The sequence below is a fragment of the Magnolia sinica genome, chromosome 13, assembly GCF_029962835.1.
Source record: "Magnolia sinica isolate HGM2019 chromosome 13, MsV1, whole genome shotgun sequence".
Taxonomy (NCBI): Eukaryota; Viridiplantae; Streptophyta; class Magnoliopsida; order Magnoliales; family Magnoliaceae; genus Magnolia; species Magnolia sinica.
The window spans coordinates 29731988-29750553 of record NC_080585.1 but is presented as its reverse complement, the minus strand read 5'-3'; the positions used below and the strand labels follow the sequence as shown (position 1 = coordinate 29750553).

At 40.5% G+C, this 18566-nt stretch overlaps 1 protein-coding gene across 9 annotated transcripts in view; it reads right to left on the bottom strand.

The window, feature by feature from the left end:
• LOC131223415 (regulator of telomere elongation helicase 1 homolog) overlaps positions 1-18566 on the bottom strand; it is an 89340-nt gene that overhangs the window by 44545 nt on the left and 26229 nt on the right. For all 9 annotated transcript variants that reach the window (XR_009160444.1, XM_058218823.1, XM_058218826.1 and 6 more), the window contains 9 exons: positions 10244-10420; positions 9880-9995; positions 9666-9711; positions 6417-6558; positions 6160-6314; positions 5970-6061; positions 5779-5886; positions 5570-5638; positions 117-203 (listed from right to left, as the gene is read on the bottom strand). Coding sequence is in view for 8 of the 9 variants with exons in the window: in XM_058218823.1 (XP_058074806.1) it covers positions 117-203; positions 5570-5638; positions 5779-5886; positions 5970-6061; positions 6160-6314; positions 6417-6558; positions 9666-9711; positions 9880-9995; positions 10244-10420 (992 nt within the window). In the remaining variant the exon portion in view is untranslated. The remainder of the gene's footprint in view (positions 1-116; positions 204-5569; positions 5639-5778; positions 5887-5969; positions 6062-6159; positions 6315-6416; positions 6559-9665; positions 9712-9879; positions 9996-10243; positions 10421-18566) is intronic.

The following is an 18566-nucleotide window of genomic DNA, read 5'->3' as shown; positions in this document are numbered from 1 at the left end:
CGTTTCCGCATCCCAAGGATGCAATACATGCACTGATACCATTATTTAAATCATCACTTACAAAGACCTATAGTAGTTACATCACAAGAAGAAGCATAGATAACAAGAAATCAAACCTTAGGATCAGTCCTCATGGCAAATGGCATACCAGTGATTACCACGGCTCTTCCAGCATGGTCAGCAAAATCCAAACCCTCACTTACCTGAGAACCAAATGTCAACAAAGAGAAGCAGCACAAGCAATGTAAATAGCATTGTAGTATAAGCACCACAAGGTTTATGGAGTAGAACCATTAAGGGGCTGTTTGATTTCTAATTTCCCTGGTAAATACCTGGAAATAAGTAATCATGACTTACTCCACCTGTTTGAAATTAGCTGGCAATTATGTTTCGAAAATCGGTCCATAAAAACCCTGTTATTACTGATTTAAATATGTGGGCCCTATCATGATATATGTGACCTATCCACACCATCTATCCTTTTTAACAGCACATTTTAAGGCATGAGCCCAAGAATGAGGAAAATCAAAACCTCAGGTGAACCACACCTTAGGAAACAATGATCATAAAGACGTCAACGGTGGAAAGTTGTTTTCTACCTAGGGCCCACATTGATGTTTATTTGTCATCCAACCTGTTCATAAGGTCACAAAGTCATGGATAAACGGGAAACAAAAATATCAGCTTGATCCAAAACTTCTATCCTCAAGAAGCTTTCAATGGTAAGAGTTCAATTCCCATTGTTTCCTGTGGTGTGGTCCACTTGAGATTTGGATCTGTCTCACTTTTCGGCTAATGCCCTAAAATGAGCTGGCTAAAGGGTTGGACGGTGTGGATAAGACACACACATCATGGTGGGCCCCACAATTCAACATTTTTCACCTCGGGTGACGTGAGGAATTCTATAAATGAAAGGTGGCTGTCAACATCACCTTGGAAATCCAACCGGAAAGACATAGGTAAATAATTATTACCCATTTACCTTGAATTACCACTGTAATTAGAAAATCAAAAAGCCCCTAAAGGTTAAACAATGCATTGATGCAATTGGCAACACAGTCATGTTATGTTTAAATGCAACAGCAGTCATAAGAAACTCAAAAGAACTCGAATGATTCCATGAATAATGATGTCTTAAAAGAGGACCAGTTGGACCACTTCTCATACCATTTCTTTCTTGAGCTAGCAAGTTCATTTGCGACCCACCAAAGATTTCTCAGAAAATTCTAGATTGATTTCCAAACATACTCAGATGCAAGGGCAAGGCCTAGCGTTGTCGTGTTCACTCTTATTAAATCCTAAATTGAAGAAATATTTCGAGTATGATAATTCCTCTTTTGACATACTGACATTCCATCTGGGAAGCATTCTCCATCACCTGCTCCTCTAGACTCTAGATCATTTGTGCAATTATATCATTAAAAGATGGCTCCAAGTTCATTTGATGTGCTTCTTCCAATCAAGAGAATCTTTCCATGGAGGATGTGTGTTTAGCTCCAATAGCAACTTCTTTATGTTCTTAATGAAGTTATCGCATGGCAAGTTGCCAACTACTAAGATAGTTTATGCAAAAAAAAAATGAATTTCTCACCGATATTTTCCCTCTCACTTATGGGATTAGTCCCCCTCTTTGCCCATAGCAATGAGTACCTCCTTGACACATTGCCCCTCCTGGAAAATTTCAACTATGAGACACAACAAATGCTTGTAGAACTTCTCAATCTCTCCATAGTTTTTCACGATTCATTTTTGCAGCCTGTTAAGAAGTTTAGCAATATATTGTTCCCGAGACGAGCCATTTCCCCTATCAGACGTACAACTTGTCTCCATCGCTAGCTGCACAAGAACATCAACACCAAACTGGCACTAGATCATTACATCCCAACAACAAATTCATGCTTGGCAAGACTGTGATCAGCGATGGATCAACTTTAAAGTGGCTTCCTCTCGTTTGGTTATGTCATCATGTTTCTTCATGAATTAGAGGGTGTTCATGGAGCATAACTACACTACCTAGATAATATCACATTTTTCTAAGATTTTAATTATGTGACACTTTGGAACACTGATGAGGACGTGGACTACCAACTATTGATGGATTGGGCTGATATACTTGCTGAGGAGTTTTGGGATGGATTAGAGCATGGAAAGGGTCACAAATATCTTCCATAATGGGCCAAATCCATGGACCCGTCAATGCACCATGCATTGAGGCACACGTGGTATACTTTTGGGTCCACAAAAGGGACTTTTGGTGGCATTTTCCTTAAGTTACGAATTTTGGTTTATTTTTTGATGAATTTTAGTTTATTTTACTTTGCTTATGTCTCATTTAAGTAGATAGGGGTATTTTAGTTTGTTTCCTTTAAAATAAGATTTGCATGGTTGAGATTATAACATCCAGCCCATATTATATGCTTGATGTAATGTAAGACCCAGATAGTGTCAGAGCTTTTTTTTGTTTCCCCTTATATAAAAAATCAGTAAGCACAAAATGTCTAGTAGCTTTGGGACACTTTTTATTCTTCTCTACAAACTTTAGGCCAGGGTTTGTGCAATTCCATGTTTTTTACAAGTGGGGTGTATGATCTAAGCCATCAAAACTGGTGAGAACTTTGATTATTCATTGGTTATTGCATTTTTTTTCATTTCTTTTCAAGTGGAAAAATCTCCATTCTTGGATTGGGTGTGTTTGATTTGTTAGCTACACCAGATTTGGTATCAAAGCTACCAGTTCCGTCATTGTTCCGTTCTTATGTGAGATTCTTATTCTACAATGATGCCGCGTTAATGTAGAGGCCGTGGTGCATGAAGAATGGATAAGAGGACGCAAATCCAATAAAAGAGAGATTTTCTATATTAGAGAGGCAAATGTAGACGATCTCCCAACAAATCACTACGCTATTAGCGAGGAATGAACTACCGACTCAGGAAAACGATGACAATGAGTCGAGTGAGAGTGACATTAACCCATTCCATCGTGAAGCTCCATTTGTTGAGTCGCAACGAGCAAGAAAGAAGGATTATCGTGACCGAAGCAGGGAATTGGAAGCAAAGGTAGTGTCCCTAAATATCATGGTAGTATGCGCGGGGATGACTTTCTGGATTGCATCGATGGAATGGAAAGGATTTTTTATTACAAAGATGTGGACAAAACAAAAAAGGTGAAAATAATTGCCATAAAGTTGAAAGGTGGAGTTTCGGCGTGGTGGGAACAAGTTAAGACCACCCAAGAAAGGCACAGAAAGGCCAAGGTGAAAACATAGGAAAAGATGAAATCTCTTATGAATGAGGCCTTTCTAGCCATCGACTATATGCAGTCTCTTTTCCAGCAATTATAGCATATCCAACAAGGGGATAGGACCATAAAAGAGTAGGCATAAGAGTTTCATCACCTAGTGGCCCGGAAGAATATATCCAAGACTGAAGAGCAGCCGGTTACTCATTTCATGAATGGGTTGCAACCCACTATTGCAGATCGGTTAGGGATTCAGCCAGTGCTTACTGTTGTAAAAGCATGCAAGCAAGACACCTTGGTTGAAAAGAGGAGCAAAGAGCTACGTTTGGTCACATGAAAGCTTCTAATCGATCCACTGGTATTCCAGGTACCAGTAATAAGCCTATAGGGGATTCAAGTAGGGCCAAAAATGTCACTCCAACATCTAAGTCACGAATTCTACACGACAGGGTGGCAAGATGAACAAGCCAGAAAAATGTTTGATGCTATAAATGCAATGGAATAGGATATATTTCCACTGAATGTAGGCAGTGACAACTGACAAGTCAATTTGGCCAATAGCTCCAAAGCAAAGGAGTAGTCAGTTGACGATAAAGGTGAGACCACAGAGGGAACATATGATGCGGACTATGATACCAACGGTGGGGATGACGGAATATATGGTGACAGTGCAGAGACGTTGGTGATCCGAAAGGCTCTTCTTGCCCCCAAGTCACCTAAGGAAGATGATTGGGTGTGAACTAATATCTTCTACACGAGCTACACGGTGAATGGCAAAGTCTGTGGGGTGATAATTGACAATGGAAGTTGTGAAAATGTCATCTCTAAAGAGATAGTAGAAAAGCTCCAAGTGAAGAGAGAGGCATCCAGTTTCACATAAACTTGCTTGGTTTAAGCAAGTATTAAGCTATTAAAGGTTTCTCGTCGTTGTTTAATTTCTTTCACGATTGGTAAAACCTATCATGAAAATGTGTGGTGCAGCATAGTCGAAGGGATGGACATGTGCCACATATTATTGGGTCGACCATAGCAATACGACCTGCAGACCATTCATGATGGTTGGAAAAATACACACACCTTCAAGAAATATAATCAGAAAATAGTATTGAAACCCATAAGAAAGAGGCTTCGGGCGAAACCCGCAACCACTGGGGACATCAGCCTTCTATACCATGTAAGGTTTACTGCAGAGAGACAATGTCGGACGGTGGTTTTTGAAGAGAGATCTGGTGTGGGTCTACATGCGGAAAAAAAGATTTGTGGTGGGTACTTGCAATAAGTTACAGCAATTTAAAAAACAAACAAACAAACAAACATTGGCCCATGCAAGATCTAGAAGCAAATTAACAACAATCCCTATCATGTTGAGCTACCACCTGGAGCAAACACTTCTAATGTGTTCGATATTGCTAATCTTACACCACACAGGGTAGCAAATAGCGGATCGGACTCGAGGTCAAGCCCTTCCTAATCCTGGGAGAATAATGAGGATGTGAACTACCTAATGTTGATGGATCAAGCTGATGTACTTGCCTAGGAGTTTTGGGATAGATTGCAGTGTGGAAAGGGGCCCAAATATCTTCCATAATGGGCCAAATCCTTAGATCCATCAATGGACGTGCATTGTGGCACCCGTGGCTGTGGTACACTTTTGGGTCCATAAAAGGGTCTTTTTGTAGCATTTCTCTTAAGTTACGAATTTTAGTTTTTTTAAACAAATTTAGTTTATTTTGCTTTACTTGTTGTGTCTCACTTAAGTATATGGGGGCACTTTGGTCTTTTTCCTTTAAAACAAAATTATACAGCTGAGATTATAACATCCAACCCATAGTTTATGTTTGATGCAAAGCCCAAATTAGTGCAAGGACTTTCCTTTTGTTTCCCTTCATATAAAAACTCAATAAGCACAAAATGTCCAACAACTTTTGGGACACTTTTTATTCCTCCATGGTTTGTGCAATTGCATGTTTTTCACAAGTGGGGCATACGATCTAAGCCATCAAAACTGGTGAGAGCTTTGATTATTCACTGGTTATTGCATTTTTTACTTTCTTTTCAAGTGGAAGAAACTCTATTCTTGGATAGGGTGTGTTTGGCATATGATTTGGTCATAGGGTTTGACACAACTACATGCAGTTGACGATTCTCATTCGTTAGTTACACAAAATAGACCCCTCCAAAAGGCTATGTTTGGTTTCAGAAGCTTATGAATCAAGGTTGCCCCAACCTCTTTAAGGCAATTGATCACAGTTGGGTCAACACAAATATAACTCTCTTCTATTACTAGGAAAGTAAGACAGGGATGCTAAAATTTCAAAAACAAAAATATACCTTCCCACGAAAGACAGCAAAAAAAATTGCACCAGAAGTAGAAGTGTCTTTCAATTTGGTCTTGAAGTCCTGCAGAAGAACTGCATTAGCCGGAACACCAAGGAAAAACAACAGCTACTCATAAAAGGAAAAGACAGAACAACATTGATTGAATAAGAGAGGGATAGAAGAATGATGTGAAGAGAAGTGCACTAATTGAATTCATGTACCTCAATAGAGTATGAGAAAAGTGCAGATTGTTTGGGTTCTATGACAGGTTGCTTGTGTTTGCAGATCCTTTCCCAGATGGTGTTCAAATTTGTTGAGCTCACATGATTCTGAAAAAGAGTGGCATATAATTTGTTCAGAACTAATTCAAAACAGAAATATGAATCTTTTCCCACCTTAAGTTTCAGCTTACCATGGTCTTCCAGCACTCAATGCACTGGTCTAGAAGGTAGTAGGATGGAAAGAAAATAAGTAAGCCATCAGGTACAATTCGAGCAAAATTTACTGCAACATGGCAAATAAAGAGAATCTTACACCTCCAAGAAATCTCTGCAGAAAACATGTTCTTCAATTTTTTTAAGTTTTTGCTCTCTTACGCATACCTATAGCATTACCAAGCTCTTGCTTATATTCTAAAGAATCACGATTTCGGTAAGACGAATTCAAAGAGCGACCGGATGGACCAGTAGGTACAACACCAACCCAGACTTGATTGGAAGAAATAACATGAGGGTTCTCCAGCCGAATAGGAAATTCTCTGAGGTGACAGACAAGGCATTCTTCATAAGAAATTATGGAAGTTGTTATAAGAGAAGTACTTTAAGTAACCCCAATTGTTCTGAGGATAAAGTCGGCTTACAATTTCAGTTCCTGCGCAAATGAGTCAAGGGGGGATAATGTGCCAGATGTCACAATGATGGATCGGATACCCATTTTTGCAAATTCTTGCATAGCAATTCCAGGGTTGAAACACCACCAGCTGAGGATTCTAGACCCCTTGGCTACAAAATCAAAGTTAAAAAAGCAACAAAGATGAACCATAAATTAAACCATATCCTCATTTTGCTGTATGTCAAAAACTTAACTGCTCAATGTTCTTATATGAAACAGCTCCATTAGTGAAAGGAACATGTTCAGCATGGTCATGTGTATAAAGCAGTGCTTTAAAACCCAGATCAAATCACGCTCATCAAAATGGGTCTAGTCACTAAAAGCCCATCTTAGGAAAATACCATTTGAACTGTCTGGGTCAACTATTACAACCATCCTGGTCAGGCAGTTGGTCCAGTCTAACCATCTGGATCAACTAACAAACATTTATTTTATTTATTTTACAAAGCCAACACACAAGTTGGACTAATTTGGACCAAACCGCCCACTAAAGGGTTGTCATCCAATCCAGGTTTAAAAGGCATTAGCACAAAGACATGAATGGACCTTCTATGCTATAATCTAAAATTAAAAATGTGATAGCCGCTTCAAAGCATGGATTGCAGGAATGTGTGTGGCAGCTCCACTGCTTAATATGCCACTAGCATGCTACAAGGCATACTCTCCGGGAAAACTGCAGCATCTTTACACCATTACAAAACAATACAACTATCGTACAAACTAACTTTATTTCTAGTTCCATGACCCTAGAGAAGCTATTTAAGAGAGCAGTTTGTAAAGCTAACTTTGACCCAATTATCAATGCAACGTCGAGAGGAAACGGAAGGTGAAAATTTTGTTGCCTTCCATTCACCTTGTTATGAAGGCTCATCTTAAGAACTAGAAATAGCAGAACTGTGCTGACTATGGCAGCATGAGAATGCATGCAGTTGGAAGGATCTTAAGTAATTAACTAATAACATCTAATAATAAAGCAACGTGTTTTTGGAGGATTTAGAAGGCACTTTGCATGGTTCTGATGTTAATGGCTGTATAATAAGTTAGCTGTTGATGTGGGCTGGACTTGGGGATCCCACAAATTCATGTCAAGGGTTTAAAGAGGGAACGGAAGATGATGGTTTCATTACTTTGCACAGTTTTGTGGTTGTGTGGACATGCACCTCAGAAGGCATGCATGTTATGCACAATTATCAAAATGAAATCCTAATTTTTGTCACCCAAGGCTATGGCTCAAGTCAAGCAATATTCAAAGCATTCATAGTATTGGTATCGTTACACTTACATGTATCTCTGGCTGAGGATACAAAAACATGTATCGATATCGCCAATATTATCGTTGATACCCGAAAATGCATCGCTGACTAAGGGAAACATTGGGGAAACACGAAGAAATGGTGGAATTTCTCAATGAAACTTCAGGAGATGCTAAAATACACATTTGCATATTTAGGAATCAAATAATTGCAAAAAAGACACATATATAATAATTTTCTCTTTAATGGGGGTCTAAAAGCATGTAACATTGACTCAGGAAAACATTAGAGAAACATGGGGAAAATAGTGGAATTTTTCAACGATACTTCAGGAGAAGCAAAAATACACATATTTGCAAATTTAAGAATCAAATAATAGCAAAAAAGGAGCATATTTGCATATGTAGGAATCAAATAATAAGTTTCCCTTTGATGGGGCCTAAAAACATGTATTGTTGACTCGAAAACATTGAGGAAACATGAGGAACCACACACACATATCCAACTATCCATCCATGCATATATACATACATACATCCATCTGTGCATATATACATACATCCATCCATCCATGCATGCATACACCTACACACATACGAACATGAATTTCATCATACAACCATGCACCCATTAAAAAAGTTTGAAATGGAAAAAAAAAATTAGATTTCTGGCGATATCAACATATTGGTGATACGAACGACACCTAGATTCAGACAATAGAAAATATTGGCGATACAAGCGACACTTGGAGTTTGCACAATTGAAAATTTTGGCGATATCAATACATTGGCGATACTTAGCAATATATAGTTGATACCTAGAATTTCTGATACTGCCAATGTTATCGGTATCGCCTAGCCGGAGATACGAATAATATCGGGGATATTATCGATAATATCAAGAACACTCCGAAGAATATGTCAAACAACCCAAAATTGGTAACATTTGTCTAGCCTATCAAGTTAAATTTCCAATGGGCCCAAGAGCATGTGATTGAAATAAGGATTCAAGAAGTTATGACCAAATTATCAACATGTTACAGGATTATGACGAAAATTCAGGATATGGCGATGCCATCATATAAGGTCTGTCAAGAGCCCAATTGGGTTAATCATATGGTTTCGGAAGGTTTCCACATTGGGTTTTGGCTTGAGTTCAAGAAGTTTCCTGTGCTAGGAGCTCCAAGATTAGTTCAGGAAGTTTCTATTTTGAAGTCAAAGCTACTTGCTAAGTTGTAAGTTTTATTGTTTAGGTCATTACAAATATGGGTCAAAGGGTATTGAGGAATTTGAGATGATATTTTGATAACTATTGTCAAAATATCATCTTAAATACCTCACTCCCCTTAGAGGCTTAGACCCATATTTGCAATGATCTATATAATAAAACTAACTTCCCAATCATAAAACACTCCTGTGGCAAAACATGATTTTTGTAATTATTTATTTCCATGATAAGAGTGAAATGGCAAAACAGGATTCATGTAGGTGATCCATACTAGTTGGGATAAGGCTTAGATGATGATGCTGATTTTGATAATTAGGTAATTCTATTTTGAGTTCTCTAAAGTTTCTTTCAAGTAATGGTTATCATAAGCAGCTATTATTAGCGCAAAGCAGCACAACAATAACATGTTTCTAAAATTCCACGCATTGGTTGTGCTGATTCTCAATCAGAACCAACAACTAAAATGCCAAGGAAACACATTAGAAAACAAGAAAGAGCATGCTGTCTCTTTTCTGTTCATTCACCTTTTATTTTCTTTTTTTTAAAACTGAAGTAGGAATGCTTGGAGAAGAGACGTGATAAACAATAGATAATATAAAATACATCGTCATCATCTAACCCTTACCCCAACAACTTAGGGTCGGTAGAGAATATAAAATACATGCCAAGCAAAAATAGCAGCTAACAAAAGCGCCACTGCACAACCAGTAAAAAAACATATAATGGCTTCCCAATACCTTTAAAAACATCGGTGGAATTTGCCTGAGATTCTTGCACATGAACCTTTAAACATCCAAAAATATTGAAATTAGTAACATAGGCCCAAGCTTGCACCACACTATGTGACAACACCCATCATAAAGTAAAGAGGAAAGCCAGATTTGCAACAAAGTCGTATAACAATCATACAATCAACTTACGTGAGTTGAAAGGCATATCAGTGCAACTTACACGGTAGAAATTTGAATGAGACTTATCCTCATGTCTAAAGATAATATTTAGAACACTCCTTATGCTTTCCAGCCTGCATACGGTGCCTTTTGTCTTGTGCTGGCTTGCATCCGCAGCTGAAAGAACAAAAAACATCTATTCACTGGTACACTATGTTTTGAGACAAGGAATATCACAGGTCTTAAATTTACATATAAAAGAAAAGGAAAAAAAAAAAAAGCCAACATTTTTTATAAAGTTGGCCTGATTTTACTAATTTGCATGTCGATTAGCATGTTAAAGGTATAAGTGGGATAAAAATAACCCCAAACAGTACGGGATTAACAAGGATGCCAAGGATAAGAACTGCGGACTCTGAACTTACCATCCTCAAGAAGCAATGCAGCCTGGTCAATTGTATCCATAAGCATAGTTGCTGTCACATATGTGATATTTAGATCAGCAAATAATTCATATATATAAGGTCCCGGTCGAGTAAAACCCAACTCTTTGGATTCAACAGGCACTTCAGCAATCCTCGTCTCAAGCTTTAGCAGAAGAGCTGTAAGAATTGCACAATTACTCGTAAACATAGAGAGCTGTCATTCAGAAAAATTCTTGACCCATACATTATATTTCCATTAAAGCAGTATGACACCATGACCAAGAGTTGTATAGAGATATTATTTAGGGCCTGTTTGGATTCGCGTATAAGGGTGTATTGTATTGTATCCGGCTACTGTTCATGTATACGTTCGATCAATTTCAGAATACATCCAAATCAACATGCCATTAATCAATGTTTGGATAGGAGGTATTGTTCAGACAAGTATACAAAATCTTCCTCAGATCAATGTTTGGATACGACGTATTAGGAATGCGTATTGTATATACGTATAATATACAATAGCAGTTGTACAACGGTGGCTATTTTTAAGTTCTCATGCATTGTATCCCAAGTGGTGCCCACTGTCATGTTTGTGATTAATCCTACCCGTCCATCATGTTCATGATTGAATAATCATACCCATCCATCCATTGTATCCCAATAGGATTGACGTTATTAACGGTATGGATGGCATCTAAAATGGCAACATGTCCTAAAATGAACTCACAGAACTGATGGACGAGGAGGATCATTCACAAACAAGAAAGTGGGCCCCACCTAGGTTACCAGCGCAGGAACTTCCTGCACTGCGCTCAGAAAAGGCAAGTGAATCTCGAAGTCAGCTTCAAAGGCAAACCGCATGAAAACCGGACGCGTTCAAAACTCCTTGCTTAGGACGACCAGATCTGATTACCTGGCTCCAATCTGAGCCGTCCAAAATATAAGGAAGGGGATTCCGATCCTTCCCAAGAAGCCCGAAAGAAAGGGAAAGATGTGGACTGCTGATTTTTATCCAACTCTCCGTCTTCTTCTCCAACCTTTCCGCCGCGTGAAAAGAAGACTTCCGAAAGCCTTCCGACGAAACTGATCTGGACCGTCAATCAGATGGCCCAAAAACCATCAGTAGGTCAATCCAAGCCGTCCAAGAGGTGTGGTTCGAACAAAGAACGGCAAGAGATGGATCGGCCATCAACAGAGCATGCTGATCTTTGGATGTCAACCCTACCATTGCAAACAGAGGGCGATCATAGTCGTCCATCTGATGGCCCCTTCGACTCAGGAACCTTCCCTAGCCCCTAAACAAGATAGGTTGTTGAGTTACATCACAAAACAAACACCCATGCAGGCCAACAATGAGGTTTCGGTGCGAAAGCAAGTGCGGAAGATGTAGACAACTTCGACCAGGATTGCTCATTCCGCCAGGCTAAAAGATCTATAAAAGCTTGATAGAAAAGGAAGGGAAAGAAACATGCAACTCCGTATCAATAGAAGAAGAGAGAGAGAGAGAGAGCAACAGAAAATACAACCGGACGATGTGTGGCGAAAATACAGTGCAATGGCTACACTGCACTGCACGATGCAGTGCCTTCTGAAATTACTCTACCGCCTTTTGAAAATTTTGAGATAATGTTGTATTCGAGCGCATGCATAAGATCGGACACCAGGTCCTATTCAAACATTGTATAATGTAAATACACCCTTATACGCGAATCCAAACAGGCCCTTATCTTGACTGTACCAAGAATTGCACATTACTCGTAATTATCAATACATTGGTGATATTATCGAAATATCACCAATACAAAGGTGATACAAGCAACACTTGGAATTTACACAGTCGAAAATATTGGTGATACATTGGTGGTACTTAGCGATACATGGCCAATACCTGGAACTTCGGAGACTACCATTGCTATCAGTATTGCTACCAGTGTTATCGGTATCGCCAAGGTGGAGATAGGGATAATATCGGTATACTCCAAACAATGCTCATAAACACAGAGAGCTACCATTCAGAAATATTCTTGACCCATAGCTTGTATTTCCGTTAAGGCAGTATGATACCATGACCAAGAGTTGTATAGAGATATTAGATATCTTAACTGTACCAAATACAAATAAGCACCCTCAAACCTGATTTTGTAATTCATTACCGGAAAAAAAAAAAAAAAACAATTTGATTTCATTACATCACTTGTCCATAGTGGCTTTCGTTTGGCTCGTGGGTAGCAAAAAGTCCTAACCATTGACAACTTGTAAAAGAGATCTCTTATTCTTCTGAACATATGCTTGATGTGTGTGAAAGATGCGAAGTCGATAAATCACCTATTCATCCATTGCCCTTTCGTTTCCTTGGTTTGGGATCACTTTTTACTTTTCTTTAGGGTTTCTTGGGCTATGCCGAAATCAACTGCAGATCTTCGTTGGGCCTAGCATGGAAATAGTTTGGGAAAGGCTCTTAATGCGATTTGGAGGCTGGTGGCTTTGGGAATCATTTGGCTTATTTGGAAGGAGCGGAATGGTTGTACTCTCGAAAACAAGGCTTCCTCTATGAAAGAGATCATTTGTAGAGTCAAATGTATGGTGGTGGAATGGGCTGCTTATGTTGAAGCAGCAAAGTGTGTGGATCTATCCACCTTTTTTGTTTAGTTTTGGGTTGTATTCTTTTCCCGCCTTGCTGTGGTTTTGTTAATAAAATTTCATGTTATCTCTCAAAAAAAAAATCTGATCTTTATGCATAAATACATTCATACATACACTTTTTTTTTTAAAGATGAGAAATTTATTAAACAAAGGAAAAAAACTACAAGAAATCAATAAACATGAAAAGAAAAGGAAAAGCAACAAAAGAAGAAAATATGAAATACAAAAAGGCCAGACCCTCAACTGGCTGACCAACTACAAACGATTATGGAGCCCAGTCCCTAAACAAAACTAACACTCAAGAAAACCCATGCCAAAGTAGAACTCTGGTTTCGAAAACAATGATTATTCCTTTCAGCCCATGGAGCCCACAAATAGGCCATTAGGATGATACGCCATTTTCTTTTTCCAAGAGCTCCTCTTGAGTTAACGAGTCACAAGTAAAAGAGTTGATCCACTGACTCGGGCATTACCCAAGACAACCCAGCTAAGCGATAAAAAACTCCAAATATATTAAGAGAAGTTGCAATGGATTAAAAGATGATCCACTGATTCCTCCGCCTTAAGGCAAAGAAGACACATTCGAGAGAGTTGGACCCACTGTTTTAAATATCGACGATGTCAGCAGATATATCTTACAATATATCTTGTATCCCACCAGTGCGATACGAAACGCACAAGTAGTGCGATATATCCCGCTTCTTCGATCTAGTGAGCATTTTCGAATTTCGATGCTCTTATCTTCTGTAAATCATGTTAAATTAGTGTCGAATGGTTACAAATTCATGATTTTTCATGTTCTGCATGAAAAAACATGGATTGGGAGCTTCGATTTCGAGATTTGGAGGAGATGGGCCGAGTTGCGAAAAATTGAAAAGAAATCAAAATTTCCTAATTTCTCGCAAATCGTTTGCAATATTTATGTTCAAACATCACATCAAACATGTATGTAACCTAATCTAGTGATTCTTCTTTTGCTTTTGAATGTATTGCTTGTGTTTCCACACGTCTTCTTACATTTATAAATTATATGAATAGACATTGAATATACTTGCATCAATTCAGATAGACAACGCATAGAATACGACCTCATACAAAGAAAACATATTATGTGTACTTGCTTTTTGTAATGTTTTGATTTATAAGTGTGTATTGATGTCTTTTTTAACAATCACCGAAGTTTCATCGAAAAATTCAACCAGTTTCCCCATGTTTCCAACAACAACGATACATTACATGATACAACCGATATATCCCATGCGATAACCGATACGTATCCGTATCCGAAGAATGTGATACGTAACGCGATACTGATATTTCAAACACTGGTTGGACCTTTTTTTCCAAGTTATCGATTGTTAGCACTCTATTTCGGCTCACCAGCCACCTGAATGCCGCTACCTTAAGAGACACCCGATAAAACGATAGGGAACCCGAGTAACGGCAAGCAGAGGAAGTCACCGGCGCAAAGAGCGATTTGTAAAGAGATCTAACCGTAAAGGATCCTGAATTTGCTAGCGGCCAGCAAAGAGTGTCTTCCAAGTTTAAGGATGGAGAGAAAAATTGCAATTGGAAAGAAGGCCTATGAATTCCTAAATTCCAAATTAGAAAGATTTTTACAGAAGGGGGGAAGCCACACTAGCCCCCCCCCCCCCCAAAAAAAAAAAAAAAAAAACCCTTAGAGAGGTAATCGCCCACCAAGATATTCAATTCAGGAACAATGGCGAACATAACTGGAAAAGATTCAACCAAAGTGAGGTAACCACACCACCTGTCTAGCCAAAATCTAGTTCTCAAACCATTTCCCTACAAGAAGGAAACCCTATCAAAGACTAACGTGGCCACCTTTGTTATTCCTTTCCAAATGTAGGATGCCCGATAATTTTATCCACCATTCCCCCCCGCGGTCACTATAGGGAGTTCAAACTTCCTTCTAATTAAGAAGAGAAAATTTCCTAGCGACAAAACCTGCTTGCCATAGAAAATTCCTATGAAGCTTGTCAATCCTACAAATCATAGACTTAGGGCACTAAAATAGGGACGAGAAATAGATTAGGAGATTAAAGAGAGAGGCCTTTATCAAATTTAATCTTCCTTCCAGGGATAGCAAATTTTGTTTCCAGTTAAAGAGCTTCCTCTCCATTCTCTAATGCAGGGGCATTTTCACACTGGGCTCGAGTGGGGTCGCTTGTGGGATGCAGGGGCACACTCGGGGTGGGTGCGGCCCACGGAGGAGGTCTCGTGTTCGAGATTCCTCACCAGGGGTGATTAATGCGCATTCACACCGGGCTCGAGTGGGGTGGCCCGTGGGATGCGGGGACACACTCGGGGTGGGCGGCCCATATGATTTGGGGCCCACAAAGAGGGTTCGGCCGAGGTCCTAAAAACTCATGAGATATGGGGCCTGGGCTATGAGATAAAGGGATTAAATCGCCGTACTCTAACAGTTCGAGCTTTTAGAGCAAGTAGTTAATTGTCCTGCATCAAATTGGTATCAGAGCAGGAAGTCTCGGGTTCGAGACTCCTCACCGGGGGTGATTAATGCAGGGGCATTTTCACACTGGGCTCGAGTGGGGTCGCTTGTGGGATGCAGGGGCACACTCGGGGTGGATGCGGCCCATGGAGGATGCCTCGTGTTCGAGACTCCTCACCAGGGGTGATTAATGCGCATTCACACCGGGCTCGAGTGGGGTGGCCCGTGGGATGCGGGGACACACTCGGGGTGGGCGGCCCATATGATTTGGGGCCCACGAAGGGGGTTCGGCCGAGGTCCTAAAAACTCATGAGATATGGGGCCTGGGCTATGAGATAAAGGGATTAATTCGCCGTACTCTAATAGTTCGAGCTTTTAGAGCAAGTGGTTAATTGTCCTGCATCATTCTCTCAACAAATTGATCCCATAAAACCAGGGGAGGCTTGCCAACACACAAAGGCAAACCTAGATAGTGGGTGGGAAGAGACCCCACCTGACAACCAAAAGAATCAGCAAGGGAAGAACATACTTGAGGGGCCAAATTAACCCCAAAAAATTTCACTCTTCAGAAGACTGACTTTCATGGCTGAAATTACCTCGAACCAACATATTGTGATACTAAAAAAGGAGACCATATTCTCATCAGCCTCACAAAAAAAAAAAAAAAAGCGTATCATCCATAAATTGCAGGTGGCTAATAGGGTTTGGAAAATTCTCATCCATGCCCTCCATTCAAAACCAAAACCCATCCTCTCAGGCATATAATCAAGGAACACCCATAATGCAGGGGCATTTTCACACTGGGCTCGAGTGGGGTCGCCTGTTGGATGCAGGGGCACACTTGGGGTGGGTGACCCATGCGATTTGAGGCCCACGGGGGAGGTCTCGTGTTCGAGACTCCTTACAAGGGGTGATTAATGCACATTTCACACCGAGCTTGAGTGGGGTAGCCCGTGGGATGCGGGACACACTCGGGGTGGGCAGCCCATGTGATTTGGGGCCCACGAAAGGGGTTCAGCCAAGGTCCTAACCCATGAGATGTGGGTCTTGGGCTATGAGATAAAGGGATTAATTCGTCATACTCTAACAGTTCGAGCTTTTAGAGCAAGTGGTTAATTGTCCTGCATCAAATTGGTATCAGAGTGGGAGGTCTCGTGTTCGAGACTCCTCACCGGGGGTGATTAATGCAGGGGCATTTTCACACTGGGCTCGAGTGGGGTCACCTGTTGGATGCAGGGACACTCGGGGTGGGTGACCCTTGCGATTTGGGGCCCACGGGGGAGGTCTCGTGTTCGAGACTCCTTACCAGGGGTGATTGATGCGCATTTCACACTGGGCTTGAGTGGGGTAGCCCGTGGGATGCGGGCACACACTCAGGGTGGGCGGCCTATGTGATTTGGGGCCCACGAAGGGGATTAGGCCGAGGTCCTAACCCATGAGATGTGGGGCCTGGGCTATGAGATAAAGGGATTTATTCGCCATACTCTAACAGTTCGAGCTTTTAGAGCAAGTGGTTAATTGTCCTGCATCAATCCGGTCGACATGATCGTATGCTTTTTCAAGATCCAGCTTGAATAGAATCCCATGCTTCTTCGCACAAGAACAAGAATCCAAACATTCATTAACTAATAGAACACAATCAAGAATTTGTCTGTTATGCATGAAAGCAAATTGAAAGGGGAAATGACCTTCGGGATTACCAACCTAATCCTTTGACTTAACACTTTAGATGAGATTTTCTAAGGACTACCCAACGGGCTGATAGGGTGAAAGTCCTTCAGCTTTTGAGCTCTTTCGAGCTTGGGGATTAGGGCTAGGAATGGGCTTCCCAATCTAGATTCCCATAAAGATTGGAAAAAGCTATGGGGAACCCATCTGGACCAGGAGCTCTTTCCCTCCCTACACCCAAACAGCTTCTTTAACCTCTTCTATTTGGACTGGTTTTTCTAAATTCAACACATACTCTTCCGTGATAGCTTGGAAGGGAAGATCATCGAGACAGGGATGAGCCACATCCTCAAAATAGAAATCCACCGCAGCTTGGCAAATGGAATTCTTATCCGAAACCAAGACTTCATCAATATTGAGAGAAGAGATTGCATTTACCCTCGACCTAGCGTTGGCAATGTTATGGATAAACTTGGTATTGTGATCTCCCTCTTTCAGCCATATAGCCCTAGATCGCTGGTGACATTTAATCTCTTCCCCTTTCAGTCTAGCACAATACTTAGAGGAAACCTGAGTTCTAGATGCCATATCTTCCTCGAAGAGAAAACCAACTTCCTCCCATATCTTCCTCGGAGAGAGAACTAGCTTCCTCCTTAACATCTAAGTCTTGAGTGGCAGCCAATAGAGAGGACATCTCAACTTCTCTAAGACCAAAAATCTTTGAGCCAAAAATTTAGCTTTATTTTCAGCATTTTCAATTTTTTGAAGAGGATGAATCCTAGGCATCCTTCAATCAAAAAAGAGACCCACCAATCAGCCACCGAGTCCTTAAAACCTTCAAATTCCAACCATGCCATTTCAAATCTAAATGGCCTTGGACCCCAATTAAACTCTTTTGTTTCCAATAAAATCAGCAGTGATCGGAAACAAGTCTTGGAAGCCCTCTTTGGTGAGCAAACAAGAAACAGTGGATCCAGTCTAGGGAGACCAGGAATCTATCAAAAAGGGACATCATAAGGGGAGATTTGCCATTAGACCAGGTGTATTTTACACTCCCCATCTGAATATCGACAAATCACCCATTCTGAGAATCTCCTCATTAAAGGGGACACCTGGGACCCATTAAGTCTTTCATAGGAGAAACAAACCGCATTAAAATCTCCGCCCACTAACCAGGAAGATTCCATTGCTCAATCATAGACGTTAGCTTAGCCCAAAAGCAAAGACAAAGGGACGGTCTGGATGGGCCATAAACCCCAAAGAATATCCATCTATATCCCAAGGACTTTTCGCAGAAAACCACATTAATGGGGAACTAACCCATCCAACTATCCACCAAGGATTGGCTAGAGGAATCCCAAATCATCAATATTCCTCCTACCGCACCAATCGAATTGAGGGCCAGCCATTCCTTACCTTTTTTTTCTCCAAAGGGAGTTCACAATACCTTTGTCGATTGATTGGAGCTTAATCTCTTGCAGGACAATCGGCTCACAACTCCGAGCAATCTCCCAACGTGACCTACTGCTTCCCTGA